At 49.2% G+C, this 18,439-nt stretch overlaps 1 protein-coding gene across 1 annotated transcript in view; it reads left to right on the top strand.

Moving 5' to 3' along the window:
• Nucleotides 1–18,439, top strand: part of Tns3 (tensin 3) — a 201,301-nt gene that overhangs the window by 101,102 nt on the left and 81,760 nt on the right. The window contains exons 14-16 of the mRNA XM_051165076.1: nucleotides 8,702–8,831; nucleotides 9,097–9,162; nucleotides 9,965–10,069. Of these exons, the coding sequence (XP_051021033.1) occupies nucleotides 8,702–8,831; nucleotides 9,097–9,162; nucleotides 9,965–10,069 (301 nt within the window). The remainder of the gene's footprint in view (nucleotides 1–8,701; nucleotides 8,832–9,096; nucleotides 9,163–9,964; nucleotides 10,070–18,439) is intronic.

Below are 18,439 nucleotides of genomic sequence, written 5' to 3'. Positions count from 1 at the left end.
AAGCCTTGGTCGCTATACAAGAGGTGGTCATGTCATTCGGCCTTAAGTGGTCACCCCCTTTCCCCTCTAGCCAGAGGAGGCACCCCTCCGTTACACTATGTGCCCCAATAGTGGCCAAAATAACCAGAGCACAAAGCTCAGTAAATGCACCTGGCCATTGGGAAATGGCTCTGTGCAGTGTGGAGCTGTTTAGAGGGTCTGTGGGTGGCGTAACATTTGGTCACTGTGGTGGTTTCGAGAAAAATCAGGTGGCACAGTGACGGAACAGAGCCTTGAGTAGATGAGGAGATGTTTACTGCTGGGCATGCCTGGACTTGGCTTGTTCCCGGCCCTGTCCATCTGTGTGGACCTGACTGCTGCTCTGGTTCAGGGAAGTGGTCCTGTGGATTGCTGCCGGTTACCAAATGGCAGAGGATGGTGCAGGTGGGCATCTAGAGACTACGTGGAGGTGATTCTTAACCACGTGTCAGGGACCCGTGGCTGTTAAGCTATGTTCATAAGCAGGCTGATATTTGAAGCCATTCTCCTCAGGGGCTGTACTATTGTGCCCTTTTGCAGGAAGTTTGAACTGAGTGATATTTGATCCTTCACAAAAACCTAACTTCTAACTTGAACTTGTGAGCCCACTCGATGCCGGGTGGGGACCCTCTTAGGCGTCAGTTAGGAAGCGATGCTCAGGCTTGTCCAGGGAGGCATTGAGTCAGGGAGGGGGATCAGTGCCATGGTACCATTTAGGACATTTTCACACCGCGTGGCCCCCCCCTCTTTATAGCACATAGGACTTGTGAGGTCCTGTGTGCACATTTCTATAGTCACTGAAATGGAGGGATCAAGGCAGGGGCAGCAGCAGCAGCCCCAATGAGCACAGGGACCTCCGAGAGCAATTCTAGCCTCCGAAGCAGAAAGTGGTGACTTACAGTGGGTATTTGAGTGATCCCAAGAGCCAGTGGGCCTTTCGTGGGGGGCTCCACTGTCCGTGAAGCACAGCCAGGCATGGAGGCCAGCAGCCATCCTCTAGTGAGAGCTGAAGTGAGGGAGCTGCTGGTGCCGACAGACCAGGCTCACGGCAGATAGGGAATGTCCTTTTGCTTAGGCATGAGGCTTCTGTTGAGTGTGTGTCAAGAAGGGCTCTGCGGTTGGTGGCATTGTGAGCACAAGCCCCGCCCCTTTCTTCCTGCCGGCTCTCCTGGCAGGCCTCACCTGCTCGTGCTGGTGCCTTAGAGCACTGTTGCACTGGGGTGCTCACACGGTGTTCACAGGAGCGTATACCAGTGTTCACAGATGTTTACACAGGTGCTTATGTAGGCAACAGACCTTTCTTTCCCATGGCTCTCCAGATTAGAAGTTCAATGTCCAGGGCTGGCAGGCAGGTGGGGATCTGGTTTTCTTGTTTGTAAGGTCACCATGTCCCTCCCTATGTACTCACCAACAGTAAAAGGGAGTCTGGAGTCTCTCAGAGGGTACTGATGGCATTCAGAGTGCCTTAGTCTCCTGGCCCATCATGTCCCAAGCTCCCACGTGCTCATCCTGTCCCTGTGGAGTGTAAGGGATAGAAGCTTAACCCACAGCTGCCCGCTTCTCTGCCTCCTGCCTGCCTACCTGGCACCTGGCCTCTCAGGAGCTTCTCTTTCTTTGCTAGGACCCTCAGCGTGCCTCCAAGTAGGCCCCAGACCTCCTGGTCCTCTTTTTGCTTATGCAGGCTTAGTTAGACATGGAAGCTTGTTGCTCAGCTCAGTGATGGCGTCCTCTCCATGTGATTGCCGTGGCGTCACGTCTATGCACTTGCCTCATGGACCTGTAAGGCCCTTTGGAGCAGAGCCTTCCTCAGCTGCCTGGCAGCTGCCTTTGAGCTAGGGTCCTGTGCGTCTCCCTCCTTGCCTCAGGCTGTTAATCTCCTTTTCCTTATTTGTCCTGCTGGTAGTCCTCTGTAAGAAGGAGGGATGGCGATGGGTGTGCTGGCATGAGGGGACCTGGAGCAGTGTGTTAGGTGTACTCCTGTGTGCTGGGAGAGTGGGGAATGTAATGAATGAGAGTCAGTCAGGCTTGCGAGCCTCTGGAGCTGAACTTCATGCCACAGGACAGCTAGCTCCTCAAGGATGACTCATTTCCACTAGAAGTGCTGGCACACAGCAGTTTCTAGATCTTTCCACAAGAGATACTTGGTTCTGATTAGATGACTTCCTTCCTGCAGCCCCTTTCATTCCTCACATGGAATATTTTTAGGATTGCATTATGATTTGATTTACACTTCCTGTGTTTATAATTCTTTGTGTGTGTGTGTGTGTGTGTGTGTGTGTGTGTGTGTGTGTGTGTGTGTGTACTCTGCACTTATTTTCTGCAGTGTTATCAGATAGGTAGAGGGAGTCGTGGCAGCTGACAAGGGTATTTTTCCATAATAGTCTAATTTTTCCTTGTACAGTTCATAGAAGTGACTGCTATGAGGTTGACTCTCTGTCTCTCAGGCTTGTGAAATCTGGAAGCACTTTTATTTTAGCCCATTGTATTCTGCCAAAAACGGCCACGACAAAAGCACATTGACCAGACTGGGCGGCTTTTGCAAGAATTTCTGTTCTCTTGGTTTGGGGGCCTGGAAGTCCAAGGTCAAGGTGTTAGCAGGGTTGGTCTTTCCTGATGTGTATCATAGGTAGGGGGTCTTATCAGTGCCATTTCCCTAAGCTGTAACTTCTTCTTTTAAGGATACCAATCCTGATGGCCTTATCTAAATGCCCTTCATCAAAATGTTATCTCTGAGGTCACATTCTGAGGTCCTGAGGCTTTTGACTTGTGGACATGAACCGGTATTGCTTAGCCCCGAGCGTATTCTAGAGTGTGTGGTATGTGATTGACAGCCGGCTCCAGTGCGGTTGGTGCCTGGACACCCGTGCTGGGGTTTAGCACTAGCTGTCACTGGCGAGCAAGCCTCTGTAGCCTTTGGCCTAAAACTGCGCACTTACAGGAGGTTTGTACAGACATGCTCAGTGCCTGCTCCCAGAACTTAGACTCAAATGCCAGCATGCCAGCCCAGAGGGTGCAAGATCAGGTGTCCCAGTCGACTCTCAGATTGTAGTCTGCGGAACCTGCCTTGTGCCATAGCTCAAAAAATCCCATATTGCTGCTCCCACCTCAAGAGGAGTTCAGGAAAGAGAAGATGTTACAACATGTTCTTTGCTGGCAGTGCTCCCGTGATAGCGAGCCACCATCAATCCCGTGTCCTGAAGTTTTGGCAACTCAGGACTTACCCCACATTCCTCTCCCTCGGCAGCCTTGCCCATCTCTGAATGAGCCAGCTAGACATTCAGAGCACAAGCCAGACCCCCTGCGGGTCTTGCTTTGGTGCTGTCCTTTACTTCTGCCCAGTATTGCCTGACGTGGTGTGCAGGGGGTGTAGTGTGCAGGCCTGAAGGCTGCAGGTGGGGGAACGGGGTTTAGCTCTGATATGCAGGCAGTTACATTTCTCACAAGGGGTCTCATCTATCTGGCAACCCATGACTTGGAAAGGACCACAGGGAGCAGAAAATGTGTGTCCAGATTTACCTCCCAGAGTCTACGATATCATTGGCCCTCCAATGTGAGCAGGCCACACTTGTGTTGCTTCCCAGACTGTCCTTCATCTTATTGCTTCTTAGAGGCGCCTTATCTCCTTAAGTCAACCAGAATCCTTCCTTTTCGGTGGCTGTTTACCTTGTGTGCAGTGACATCTGCCTGCTCTTTTCTGCACTGAGACAGGTTGGCAAGAGAAGGAATATGGCCACAATCAGCTATAAGTGATTGGGAAACCCTCTTGTCTTTTGATTTGTGACCAGCAGATGGCGCTGTGACTGGAGACAGCAAAGCTGACATTGATGGATTCGCTTTGGGCCGTCCCTCTGACCTTTCTTAGTGGAACCCTGCCACCTTTACAGAGCATTTTCCACAAAAGGTCACATTTTTGTGATCCTGCCTCAGAGTACGCTGTGGTCAGGTGCACGGCCCTTCCTTGGGGAGGTTGCCTGCAGCTTATGTAACCTGCTCAGGAATTCACGCTGCTGCAGGCCCGCCAGGAACCTGGCAGGGAGCCTGGGGCCTGAGCCAGCTTGCCCCCTCCCCGTCTCAGCACTTGGTTCAGGGCTTGTAAACATCTTTCCATCTGGCATGCTCTATCTTGCTGCCCTGCCTGGGCAAACCACAGCCACTTGTACTTTGTCTTTATGGTTGTTGGCTTTGTGACCAGTTGACTGGGCTTGTGCTCACAGGTGAAGCCTCCTCAAGAGGTTGCACAAATAGTACCGTTGTTTGTTGTTTCTTACAGTGGGTACGGCCAGGGAAAGCACAGCTGCCCCAGCAGAGGCCCTGGGGATGGACCTCTGTTGGGTCCTCGACTGCATCGTTTTGTGGTTTTGCTTTTTGACTTTGCCGTGGACCTAGAATTGGGTCAGGTCCTCACCTGTGCCGTCACTCGGCACCGTATTGTCTCAGTTGTGTTTTGTTGCAGCCAGTGTCTGCTCACCTTTTACTGTTCTTTGCTCATGACTTACCGGTGTTGTAACCATCTGGTCTCCGAGGGAGACCGTGGCAGCTCTCCTTGATCTTTCTCCTAGATAGTCCCCCGAAGCCGAGTTGGACCAAAGTGTCAATTCCATTTCTCTTGGGGACGCTTTAGTATTCTGATTGCTTTGTTTAGAGGATTGAAGAGGAGTTTTGGGTCTCACTTGTCAGTGCCTGGCACATGTGGGGAGGAGAGTGGGAAGGGACTGTCTTTAAGACTTGACTCGCCCAGCTCACGTGTTGTTCTTCCTCAGCCTTCTAAAATGCTGGGGTTGCAGGCACATGCTACACACTTGGCTTAGATGCCTGCCTTTGCCTTGAAGACTAAGTTGCTCACCTGTTGCCGGGCCCCATCATCCTAAGATCCAGTTGAGGGTGCAGATGTACTTTCCTGTAAATGTACAGAAATAAGATTCAGTCAGCGTTCCCAGACTGTTTACTCAGACCACAAGAAAGAAAACCATACAAACTTTTCCATGGCCTTCGCACCAAGATTCCCTTTCCAGACGCTTGTGCTTTTAAGTTAATTATTGAATAGGATAGCTCACCTGGTTGTTTATCAGCGCGCATGTATGATCAGCTCCAGGACTTGGATGGATATGGACACTCGAAGATGTTCAGGTCCCTTATAAAACAGCCAAGTATTTGCATACAGCCTGTGCACATTTCTCACATATTTAAAAAAGAAATTATTTATTTTTATGTGCATAGGAATGAGGGTGTCAGGTCCCTGGAACTGGAGTTACAGATAATTGTGAGCTGCCACGTGGGTGCTGGGAATTGAACCCGGGTCCTCTGGAAGAGCAGCCCATGCTCTTAAAACCACTAAGCCATCTCTCTAGCCCCTCCCGCATATTTCAAACAATCTCTGGATTACTCATCACACTTGCTAATTCAGTGTAAGTGCCATGTAAACAGCGCTCCGTATTGTTTAGGGAATGACTAGGAGAAAAAAAGCCTACATGTGTTCTGAGTCTGATAGAATCTGCAGATAGGTAGTCTGCAGCAGGTACGGACAGGATAGAGCTCATATAAAATGAAGCTGTCACAGACAGGTAGATTTGTGAGCTCTCTTTAATACTTACAGCTAAAGAGTGAAAGGTTCCAAGACGTTGAACATCCCGGAGTAATGAGTGCTTCTGGTCAGCTGGGGGTCAGTGCAGCTGTTCTTGCACTCCTAAGGTGGGCTCCGTGACTCTCAGCATCCGGCACAGTACTTAACCGCACAACTGTGTCCACCACATGGAACTGTTTCAGATGAAAATATTCTAGCATCCAGAAGCAGAGGGTCAGGGTATTCTAGAACAGTACATGTTAAAGCCAGAGGACCAAAGTGAGGTCTGTCTTAAAGAGCAGCTTCTGGGGCCCCATGTCAAGCACAGTGTTGCCCTTCCCACTCAGCACACAGAGCACACTGTTGCTACAAAGACTGATTGATAACTGATGTTGAGTGGTTCATTATTAGGCCTTCTTGTGGGTGACAAGAGGTTACCAGATCATGGTCTTGGCTAATAGGCCTCTTTTCAAAGTCTGGCCTGTTGTGTTGGTGGTCCTGTGTGGGAGTGGCTGGGACGGTTGGTGGGTGTCTTGAGAAAGGGGAGTCCTGAGATTTCCCCAGCTGTTCATGAGTTGATGAGGATGGGACAGGGAGCAGTGCTGTTGTTCCTGCTGTTCCATGGAAGTTCAGCAAGAAGCAGAAAGGGAGTGTGTGTGTGTGTGTGTGTGTGTGTGTGTGTGTGTGTGTGTGTGTAGGAGACACTGTCAGAATATGGCACAGCATTGCTCAGTGACAGATCAGTCTTGTTGACAATTCCAGGAGAATTTGTGACCTTGTGAATGACAAATATTTGCAAGCAGGCGATCACACAGGCCCAGAGGGAGCTTCCCCACCTGTACATGCCCATCCTTTCCCTCCCACTCCTGGCTTGGACAGAGTTGCGATACCGGGGTTATGAATCAGATGTTTGTGTGTCGCTAAGTGCTGGCCAAGGTAGAAGGTATGCTCAGGACACCTAGCCCCAGGAAGGATCTGGCGAAGAGGAATGGACTTGGGAGGTCGCCACAGGATAAGAATATTAGTAACTGGGCTGGTCACTGTGGTGTACGCTGTAATCCCAGCACTTGGGAGGCAGAGGCAGGCAGATCTCTGTGAGTTTGAGGCCAGCCTGGTCTACAAAACGAATCTAGGACGGTTAAGGCCACACAGAAAAACCCTGTCTAAACAAACAAACAAAACTAACTAAATAAATAAAATTAGTAACTTGAATGAGTGGGAGTAGAACCCACTGAGAACAGAAAAGAAGGTGTGTGCATTACACCCCCCCCCCCCCCCCCCGTGCCTGGGGCTGGGATCTCCTGATGCCCCTGTTTTTACCCAGTCAGCTCCACAGGCCCCTCCTTCCTAGCAGTCCTCTCTCACTCCCACACATGTGCTTGAGTGGGTCCCCTGTCTGCCCCGGCTTCCTGAGACCTTGCTCTTCAAGTATTTAATCTCTTAAATATGTATACAATTTATGAGCAAGACTGGCTTGAAAGAGACCTCACTTTTCCTTTCCCGTCCCCACCCTGACCCTGGTGAATTACTTCTTATCTTCCCGGGCTGCCAGTGGAGAATAGGATGGGGCTGGGGGCACAGGGCTTTACTGGAGGGCAATACGGAATCGACCCTGGCTGAGAAGGCTAAAGCATTTGAAGGGTAGTCAGTGTGAGGCATGAGGATTCAGAAGAACATTCTGGAAGACTATCTTTGATTCCAAGGACTATCTTTGGTTTGAGCCCCTGCTGAAGAGTCAAGGACTCCACAACAGGAAGTAGAAGGCTTAGGGCCAGCCTGCCATTGGTTGTTGGGAGCAAGCAGGGCTCTTGGGTCTTCATTCCTGATTTCTGATAGTGCCAGGACCATTGGAGATGATGCCTGTGTCTTCAGCCCAGCAGGGTGGGGCTGGGAGGAACTTGTGCATGTTTGTCAACAGGGAGCATCCCTTGCAGGCCTCTGACTGGACTGTTTCCTGGTAGATAGCACAGTGTAAACAAGTTCTGGGTCTGCCCAAAGGCTGTGCTTCCCAGCCTTCCTGCCTAGGCGTCTGGTTCTTGTACTCTCTGGACCTTCTGTGGATGGTTTTCCTAGTACAAGGATGATGGAGCTGCCACCTGCACATTCTCATTCCTGGCTGGAGGGTACTGATGTCTGGTGCCCCGCTTCCCACTGAGATTTGTCAAGTGCAATGCTTTCAAGCCGGTCTCTTGACAGAGCATGTCTGCACTGCAAAGGCAAGCCCTACCACATGGCATGGTGTGCGGCTCTTGGTGCGTGCTGTGCCATCTCAAGGCTGGATCCAGCTCGGTCGGTTTGGGACTCCTGGGGACCCCTGGCAAGACACTGCTGGCATTTGGCTTTTCCTCTGCCACCTGAGTGACAGCATGCCTCCTTGCCACTGTGGCCTGGTGCAGGGGGGCCTTTGGAAGCAAGATGGGACAGGGTACACCAGGAACCCACTCTGGCCATGGTCTCCCTATAGCTCTATCTATAGATTCCTGCACCCTGCTTGTCTACGTTGCCACCCACGGTGGCTTGAGGTGTGCCTGAGGTAGGATGCCACAGCCTCTGTTCAAATCATGGAGGCGGTTCTAATATTTCCTTTAAATGTCACCTCCAGGACCCCTGGGCACCTGGCAAAGGAAATAGCACCAGTGGTTGTCTGTCTGTCTCGGTCTCTGTGAACCCCTACTCCTCTATTTCCCAAGCCCCTACCCCCTCATGTTCTAGGCTATACTCAACAAACAAGAGGACAGCAATAACCAGTGCTGCTGTGGTGTGAAAACCAAGAGGCACTCAGTGGAAACGTGGAGACTTTGGATGAAAGGGAAATGTCATTACAGCCTGCTGTTAAAAGCTAGACCACAGATGTCTTCCAGCACAGCGCCCTGTCTGAAGGGTGTGGCCCATCCAAGGACAAAGGACTGTGGTCTTTTGGCATGCTCCTTCTGTGGAGATATCATGGGGGCCCCAGGGAGACTGTCAGTGAGGTGCTGACTCCCTGCCCCTGTGATATCTTCAGATGTCCACTTCCAGTGTGAATTCCTGGCCACAGCTGTTCAGGGGCCAGTCCACACCACCCACACTTCCGTGCTAAGCAGTAAGCTGTGGCTCCTGTTTTCTCTTTCCCTCTCGTACTAGGTGAAATGCTATCACAAGAAGTTCCGCTCAGCCACTCGTGATGTCATTTTCCGCCTGCAGTTCCACACCGGAGCTGTGCAGGGCTACGGGCTCCTGTTTGGGAAGGAGGATCTGGACAGCGCCTGCAAAGGTGAGTGAGTGGATGAAGCCCTTTGAGATGTCAGAAGCGGTGTCCTTCCTACCTGCCTTCCCGCTTCCTGGTGGAGTTAACTGCCATCCTAAGTACGACTGAGTCAATCTGTGGTCGGACAACTCAGAAAAACCAGGAAGAGGTTGACACTCTGTATGAGGGTGTTCTGTCGCAGCTTGGGATTGGCCTTGCACTGGCTGGGCTGGAAGGACAGGGCTGGTGTGTGTGTGTACACAGAGGGATGTGGTTCTTTTTTTTCTTTCAGATGACCGTTTTCCTGACTATGGCAAGATTGAATTGGTCTTCTCCGCCACACCTGAGAAAATTCAAGGTAGGTAGCTGGCTAGACTCTTAACTCAGACTGGAGTCAGTTTTGAGTCTTGGTACATATTTGGGACTTTTTCTCTCTCTGTGTCTGTCTCTGTCTCTGTCTGTCTGTCTGTCTCTGTCTTTGTCTGTGTGTGTGTGTGTGTGTGTGTGTGTGTGTGTTGCTGCTTGGGACCTTATGCATTCTAGGCATGTGCCCTACTACTAAGCTTGGTCTTGAATTAAAACTTTTTAAATAGCATATTGGATAACAAGGGAGTGGCACTGAGACAGTAACACTTACTGGGGGTTCTTGTAGGCTGGGCTACCTGCTGGTGGCCCTGAGGCTTCACCTGACAACTATGAGGCGGTACCAAGTGCTTGCTTCTCTGCTCAGAAAAGGTGTTTAAAAAGGATTGCCAGTACAGTACACTAAATGTCCATGTGTTTCAGAAAATTCATTTAATAAGAAATGCTTTTTACTACTGTAATAAACTGTTACAATCTGTCACCAGGCCTCCTGTGTGTAAAGTCTGAAGTGATTCCTTTGTAACCTAGATTGTGACCTCTTGGTCATCTTGCCTCATCGTTCTCAATGCTGAGAGGGATTGAAACCGTGTTACCACACCTGGCTACACGATAATCTCTCTTGACTCCCATTTTTTTAATCACTTAGAAAAGTTATCACTCTTTTTCCTAGGCTCATTGTTACAGAGTTGGTTAGGAACCATTAAATAAATACAAGGCTTACTTGTTAAGATTTGTGGCATTTGTGGCATTTTTGAGATGCTGGTCTTTGCCAAGTAACAGACCTGTTGTGCCCCTAGGGTCGGAGCATCTGTACAGTGACCAGGGAGTGGTGGTGGACTACAACACAGCAGACCCCCTGATCCGATGGGACTCCTACGAGAACATGAGTGCGGATGGAGAAGGTGAGTGCCGTTGCTTCCAGCAAGGAGGTGCAGGGCAGAGGTAGCATGTCCCTGGCTGGATCAAGCAAAGCCCTGCTGTAGCTTGCAAGGTGACGATCACCCTGCACTCCGTAGTGTATGGCACTCTCTCAGTTTTGAAGGCACTCAAAGGCTCGGGCTTGCTGAACTTAGATCTGGGACTTTTCAAAGCTGTAGTATGTGGAGGGGCATGGTCAGAGTCCTCCTTACTGAAGCTGACAGTGTGTTCTGCTATGGCCTGGTGCCTTCTGTCCTTTTCTTCCTATACGTGCTGGGGACCTCCACATGTCTGGCAGGGGCAGTGGTGGCACTGCTCATGTTTCCTTGTTATCCAGGTTGTAGGCAGATGCCCAACATCTGCTCACCCACAGAATGTACACTGTGGCTCTCAGTGACCCACAGAACAGATAAGGAATAAAGGGACAGTCGTCATTTGGGACTACTGAGAGGAGCCACTGGGGTTGATTTCTTAGAAGTGGGCATTCAAGTTTCTTTTATGGGGTTGGGGGGCAGCTTGCAGAATGTGTTTTTCTCTCTCTGGCACATGCATTCTAGGAACCAAACTCTGGTGGTCAGTCTGGGTGGCACTAATTAATTAGAGGGTGCAGGGGATGTTGGCCAGGCAAACCGTTGCCTAGGTTAGACCCAGAGACCCATGTAATGAAGTACCCTGTAAGTGGCTATGCAGAAGGGCCACCAAAGACCCACTGGGACATTTCATTGGGCTGGTCTCTTATATTTCTAAGCTGCTGACTGAGACTCAGACCTGCTTAGAGAAGATAATTGAAGTCATTTTTGTCAAATTAGCTACATTCTGAAATAAGACACCAAGCATCACCATCTAGAATTATCCACACAAGCATCACCGCCTTGTCCATCACAGAACCGGAGTCTGGGAAGGTGGTATCTGCAGCCAGTGCTGGAGAACAATTCTGTGTCCCTCTCTTTGTATTGGCAGAAATCGCACGCCTTTCCGTGCTTCTGAGGGGGTGAAATTTCAACAGAAGGAATTGCTGGGATTCCAGATCCATCTGGATCTGAACTGGCGCCAGAGGTGGAGTGTGAATGCTCTGCGCGTTAAAATCGGGTGAAGCTGGGAGGTGAACAGGCAGGTGTAGACAAGGCGAGCCTTTCTAGCTCACTTTCTTCCCAGCGTGAATCACTCAGATGCCTAATCCTTCAGGTGCCGGCATAGAAAAACAATTACAGCGTTACACGCTCAGAAAACTTAGCGCTGCGCCTCAAAGACCCGCTTTGTTTGTACATCAGCTTTGTTAAGAGTCCCCGGCCAGGGGCTGGAGAGATGGCTCAGAGGCTAAGGGTGCCGCTTGATTTTCCAGAGGTCCTGAGTTCAATTCTCAGCAACCACATGGTGGCTCGCAACCATCTAAGATGTTATCTGATGCCCTCTTCTGCAGATAAAGTACTTACATACAATAAATAAAACAAATAAATCTTTAAAAAATATTTGAAAAAAGAGTCCCCTGCCAGTTTCATTCCTGCAGGATTTTCATCTTGCTATCTGATAGTGTGAAACCACAGCCCTTCCGATCGGCCATGCACTGCTGCCTTCTATTGGAGACCAGTGACCGGTGGCTCCTACAGGAGTGAGTGAGTGAGTGACTCAAGGCAGGAAGAATAAGGGGCACTTTGGAGAGTGGGATAGGGGTGGGTACCAGTCCAAAAAAAAAAAAAAAAAAAATCAAAAAACAAAAAACTGGACCTGGGAAGGGGAGGAGATGGCGACAGACAAACCATTGGCTAGATTAGAACCAGAGGACCATGTAATGAAGTAGCTATGTATAGGGACCACCAAACACCAGGGATGTGTGATCAAGAACTCTTGCTGTAGTTGTGGCAATGTCATTCTTTGTATGATGGAAGTCAAGTTACTTACAAAGAGATGGAGCCCGTGCCCAAAGGCTCAGTTTAAAGGCTTGTGATACCAGAGCTATCAGTCCATGTTTTGGCTCATGGCAAGCGTTAGAGGAATGATGTGGCAGAGCTCCTCACTGACTTTTTGGAGGCAAAGAGAGAGGAAAAGGCAAGGGAGAGGATTGGGGCTTTTGTTGTTGTTGTTGTTGTTGTTTTGTTTTTGTTTTTTGAGACGGGGTTTCTCTGTGTAGCCTTGGCTGTCTTGGACTCACTTTGTAGACCAGGCTGGCCTCGAACTAACTTCAATCCACCTGCCTCTGCCTCCCGAGTGCTGGGATTAAAGGTGTGCACCACCACGCCCGGCGAATTGGGGCTTTCAAGGCATGCCTGGAGAGACTGTCTCCCCTACCCAGGCCCCTCTTTCCCTGCTGTTACAATCAGAAGCAGTAGTCAGAGACCCAAAGACAGCTGTTTCACACATACTCTCAGCTTGCTGGCAGCATCTTGCTACTGTTTCAGCCTGTTCAGATGTGGTAACCAGAGTGTCACAGCTTTGTGTCTTGCACAGTTGTGGGGGCTGGAAATGCAAGATCGGTGTGCCAGCAAGGTGGTGTTCTCTTTAGGTCTGGTTGTGTAATGATGCCTTCTTGCTGTGTCTTTATGGCAGGATGATGGTAAGAGAGCTCCCCAGAGTCCCTTTCATAAGGGTACTAGCACCATCACAAGGGCTCCCTTCCAGGCTTAATTACCTGCTAATGCCATCTCATTGGATATTGGAGGACCAAAGACATTCAAACTATAATAGGTATATGATCTGTTTGTTGAGTGAATAGCCAGAGAAACAGTTTATCTTTAGGTATTTTTTTCTGACAGTTCCCCGTGGGGGACATTTTTCTCTTAGCCTCTCCCAAGCTGGGTAGCAGCATCCAGAGGGAGAGCTTGTACTGTAGGCTGTGTGGTCTTGAATTCAGGGCATCTGCAGGTGCCCTGGCTGGTAGCAAGTGGATGAAGTTCTCTGTGTAGCCGAGACTTGGCTCTGGGTCCCAACGGACACAGTCAGTGCTCGGCCACATTGCTTTTGAGCAGGATCTGGCTGCAGTCAGCTCAGACTGTTGAAGGATGGCACATACTCTATAAAAAAATTACCCTGGCTCACACCTCACAGATTGTCCTGGGCTGGGGCTCCACTGGAAACAGTGTTCTAAGGCCTTGGACTGTATCAGTCAGCTATACCAATGTAAAAGTTAAGCTGAGAAATAGGTTCATGGGGACAGAAGGTAGAGAAAGAAATAGTAGAGTTTTATTTGTCCATTGGAAATCAATTTATAATTATATATCTATCTTTTAAAAAATGCAAACTATCGTTTAAAAAAGAAGCACCCACGTTACTGCCTGGAGACAGAGCAGTTGCCATTGCTGTACCTTAGGCCTGGTTTCTAAATGGCACACCATGAACACAAGTAGTTCATACTGGGGCTATCCCCAGCACTCTCAAAGCCTTGTTTTTCTGCTTACCTTCACTTGCTTGCGCATGTGTGCACCAGTGAACAGTTCCTTCCAGGTCTTGCCGTGTCATGTTCTGTTGCGTTAGACAGGTCACCACAGTGCATTTGATCCTATCACTGGCACCCTGTGGGGCTTCTGTGTTTCCATTGTTGCACCCAAGACCAAAGCCAGCGCAGACTAGAAAGATCCATCCCCACGGCTGGAAAGTGAGTGCTTTCCGATGCCCACCCCATAACCCCCGCATCTCCCCTATACTCCAGTCCTCCTTAGCACCTCTCAGGCATTGAGGCTGGCCTCCTGTGTCTACCTCCAGGCAGTCCCTGGCTCCTGCCAGGGGTCTGCAATCCCTGGCTTGGGGCCCTGGACAGAGCCAGCCCTTGGCAGCCAGGAAGCGGAGTCTCAGCTACATTTCTTGCCAGGGCCCAAGCCTCAAGCGGCATTAGTCCTGACAGCTGTCGGGAGCTTTGAGGAGTAGAGGGAGCTTTGGCAGCCTTTGAGACATTTTTCTTTTAGCTGAAAAGATGGGGTATTACAATGCTCCCTTTTACCCCTACCCCTGCCTCTAGTTTCTACTGGTCTTTTAAAAAAGAAAAAAAAAAAAAAGCTGGAATATTGACTTAAGCTGCATTTATCTCTCGAAATTACCTGCTGCCCTGGAATGAACCATCACAGCTGCCGTTAGTAGGGGCTCATGTTAGGAAAGCTCTGTCTCTTGTGTCTGAGCCTGATGTCCCATTTTCCACACTTAAGAAAGAAGCCATCCCTGAATCTGGTCCAAGGGGAGCAAGAGAGCACACATACCCCATCTCCAGCATGGGAGTGTGTACATGGCCTTAGTTATTCTTCTCCTCACGGGTCTCTAGTTCTGGTGGGCAGTGGCCTGCTCTGTTTGCAAACTGTGGGGCCGCTGGCCTTCCCGGTTACTCACCTCATCCAGAAAAACGGGGGGAGAACGTGCTGGTGTGGCAAGGTGCCAGGAAGCTTGTGGTGTGGGTGTGGCAGCCTTCAGTAAGCCTGGCTATGCTGGTTCATCTTCATAAGAACCTATGAGCCCCGTTTAGAAATAAAAGGAGCACCAGTTCCCAAAGAAAACAAAGAAGATAGGAGCTTCAAGGGCCCTGGGAGCCTCCTGGATTTTACTGTTGGCAACAATAGGTGCCCCCAAGGGCGTTGTGCCATGTTTACGATCGTGTGGGATAGAGCTCTGACTCTCTCTTTGTGACACTTGTGCTGGGTACCATGGGGTGGGTTGCAGTCTCATAACGCAGAGTAGATGGGGATTGCTTATGTGCCTGGGAGGAGCAGAATCAGTTTGGTTGTGATGGGCTGAGGAAGGTCTCAGAGCAGTGCTTGGCCTCTGCCCTTGCATGTAATCAGCCGGCAGACAGTAGACAGGGTGTGTTGCCTGCCACACACACAACCCCTTCCGTGCTGGTGGCCTCATCTAGGAAGACTTACACTCCCACCTCGTCCGCATGTGTGGGGTAAGCTTGGGGGGTGCTGTTCCTGTTGTTCTGTCTTATGCTCGCTCACCTGTTTTTTTGTTTTTTTTTTGTTTTTTTGTTTTTTGTTTTTTTTTTCTTACATGGGCAGTCTAGACCTGCTTTTGCTCTCACATTGTTGGGCCTCGAGCCTTCCATTGCTGTGCGCATGGCTCTCCGCAAAGCCATCTCATCTCCCACTCGTGTTCCCACAGTGTCAGCGCTGCTGACCACAGCCCCTTCTAGGTGATGTGTGCTTGCTCAGATAACCCATGATTTTGTTCTGTTTCTATTTGTTCTACAGACAGAATATTTATTCTGTTTCTATCTGTAAAATTCCTAGGTGATCCTAAACATATCTTTGGCCAGTTCTCTGAGGAACTCATTATTGTGTATGCATTCACAATAACATACGGACCGTCCTCCCTCAGTGTTGGCAGGAGCTGGTTCCAGGACTCCGCCTCAGACACAAAAATGCATGATGCTATGTCCTCTTCTTCAAACTGAGATAATATTTGCAAATAATCTTCACACATCCTCCCATATGATTTAGCCATTCCAGGGTTTCTTAAAACGTCTCTACCACAATATAAACCCTGTGTGAATAGTTGTAATCTCATTGGGTAAAAGGACACACACACACACACACACACACACACACACACACTATGCTTAAAACAAATGTAATTTTTTTTAAATTTTGGTTTTGGTTTTTTTGAGACAGGGTTTCTCTGTGTAGCCGTGGCTGTCCTGGACTTGCTTTGTAGACCAGGCTGGCCTCGAACTCACAGCAATGCGCATGCCTCTACCTCCTGAGTGCTGGGGTTAAAGGTGTGCGCCGCCACCACCTGGCAACAGATGCAATTTTTTAAAAAGTATTTTTTTGACCTGTGATTGGTGGATTCCATGGTTTCAGAACCTGTGTATCATATTCATATTAATAGTCCCAGAAGGTGTGTGCCATGAACTGAATTCTGGAGTGCAGTGATTAGGAAAAAAAAAAAAAGCAAAGATGGTGGTTACTCCCTCAGGTGGGGACAGCAGGACATCTCTGTTGGGCAATGTGTCAGAGGTCCAGCTGGAGCCCAGCAGGTGCTTGTGGAAACTTTAGGACTAATAAATAGTAGCATATAAGGCTTGATCCTGTTCCAGAATTGTCACAATGCTGCAAGTATCTCCCTATTTGACATTGAAGCCGCAAGAGCCATAGGGATTGAAAACTTAGGACAGTACTGATCCAGAGGATGCTCCATAGTCATGAGAGTCTGCAGGGCAGCCGGGGTAGAGGAAGGTTTATGTAGCTTCCTAGTCAGGGGCAGAGTAAGGCCTGGAGCATGGCAGCTTCAGGCTCTCAGAAGTGGGTAGATAAGACAACCACAGATCAAACAAGGGCCACAGAAAAAGGAGGACTCAGTGAGGGGAGGTTCTCCTGTGAATTGCTGGGCCACTCCAAACCCTTGGTTCTCTGCATGGACCTAGCTTCCTGACCACACCCCTTACCAGTTTAGGGGTAAGCCATGTGAGGGCTCTGCCATTTTTAAGGGGCTATTTCCATTCTGGGTGTTCAGGCTTGGCTTCCTAGACAGCTATAATTGTGAGAGCTCCCTCACAATTCTCCACTCCCTTCACAGTAAGTAACCTGCAGCGCTGACATGGCGAGAACCACTGCTCAGATGTTGCACTGAGCTCCCACTGGTCAGGACAGATCAGGTCAAGAAGCGCTGGCTGTGCCATGCACAGGGCTGTGGACATACTGGGTTAAGCTGTAGTCTTTCAGGTGAGGCCATTTTGAAGGTGGATTGTAAGTATTCAGATTAACGGCTGCTCGGAGGAGGGAATCTGACAGACAAGGTGGCTTGTGACAGGCAAGCAGTTTGTCTGTCACACTCTAGCTGTACTTCTGTTAACTTCCTTGAACCTCCTTGGCAGTTTCTTATTGGTAGGTTGGGATTTTCTTGCCAAGCATCCAGAGATATGTTTCTTCTTCTTCTTCTTCTTCTTCTTCTTCTTCTTCTTCTTCTTCTTCTTCTTCTTTCTTCTTCTTCTTCTTCTTCTTCTTCTTTTTCTTCTTCTTTTCTTTCTCTTCTTCTTCTTCTTCTTCTTCTTCTTCTTCTTCTTCTTCTTCTTCTTCTTCTTTTTCTTCTCCTCCTCCTCCTTCCTCCTCCTTCTCCTCTTCTTCTTCTTCTTCACATGGTGTTGGCTACTGCACTACTTCATGAATGGTTGACTGTCAGGTAGGAGACTTTCTCTAGATCTTATTTTTATTGTATAAGTAACAATCATCAAGAGATTTGCCAGAAGGTCGTGATCTGCTAGAAATACTGTGATGGGAGCGTGCACACTGTAGCTGACATGGCTGTGTATAGGGAGGTTGAGGCAAGCAGAGGTGCTAAAAAGCAAATAAGGACTACATTTGTATTTCAGGGCAGTGATCTTTTGCCATGGTGGCTAATGACAAAGGCGATGCCATTCTGAAGTCGAATAGGGCAGACAGCCTTCATAAGAAGTTTCCATATAATGCTGCCGTGTTGATCAACTTTCCTTATCTCTGTGATAAAATACCCATCAGAAGCAGATTAAAGCTCCATAGGTTCGTGAGCGCAGAGAGATGTTTCACTCCTTTATGGAGAGAAGACTGGTGGTGGCTTGCTCAGGGTTCTTCTGTGCCATCCAACAAGGAGCCAAAAAAAGGGGGGGGGGGATGGGAACCAGGACAGGTATAACGCACAAAGACTCACCTCTAATGAACTGCTTATCCATCCAGTGCTACTGTCCAGAGGCTCCCCAGCCTTCAAGACAGTGGTATGAGTGTGAAAGGAGTTAAACGTGAGCCATCGGGGACCATTTTGCCTCCTAGCCAGGACTGTGGCTGGGCCATTGTGCCCACTTGTGCTTAAGTTTTCTGTGTTTGAATCAGAATCACGTGTGGGAACTCTGCCTTCAAAGTCTTATTTATGCTTAACACAGGTGACTCTTTTTCATTCTGACAGTCTTCCGTATATAAACTCAGCCCCTTCTGTGCCTTGCCTACTGAGCTGGTTAGGTGAAAAGCACTTCATGGTATGCCTTTTATGCTGTTATGGGATGATGCTCCAGATAGACGCCAGCCCCACTCTTTTTGTTTTGTTTTTTTTTTGTTTGTTTGTTTCTGTTTTTCGAGACAGGGTTTCTCTATGTAGCCTTGGCTGTCCTGGACTCATTTTGTAGACCAGGCTGGTCTCGAACTCACAGAGATCCACCAGTCTTTGCCTCCCGAGTGCTGGGATTAAAGGCGTGCGCCACCACGCCCGACTACGCCAGCCCCACTCTTAAAGAGCCTTTTTCTTTCCCCTCTTGATTATAAATCAAGACTACTTGTAGGTTTCTAGGACCCTCTAGATCCTTCTACTTTGCCATTCTCCCATGCTTCTCTCATCTAGAGTCTCAATAGGATGTCCTCCCCTCTGTGTTTTCTGGTAAGTGAAGGCTTTCGTGGGACATGCCCCTTGGG

The sequence above is a fragment of the Acomys russatus genome, chromosome 22 (genome assembly GCF_903995435.1).
Source record: "Acomys russatus chromosome 22, mAcoRus1.1, whole genome shotgun sequence".
Taxonomy (NCBI): Eukaryota; Metazoa; Chordata; class Mammalia; order Rodentia; family Muridae; genus Acomys; species Acomys russatus.
This window is presented reverse-complemented; position numbering and strand designations above follow the sequence as displayed.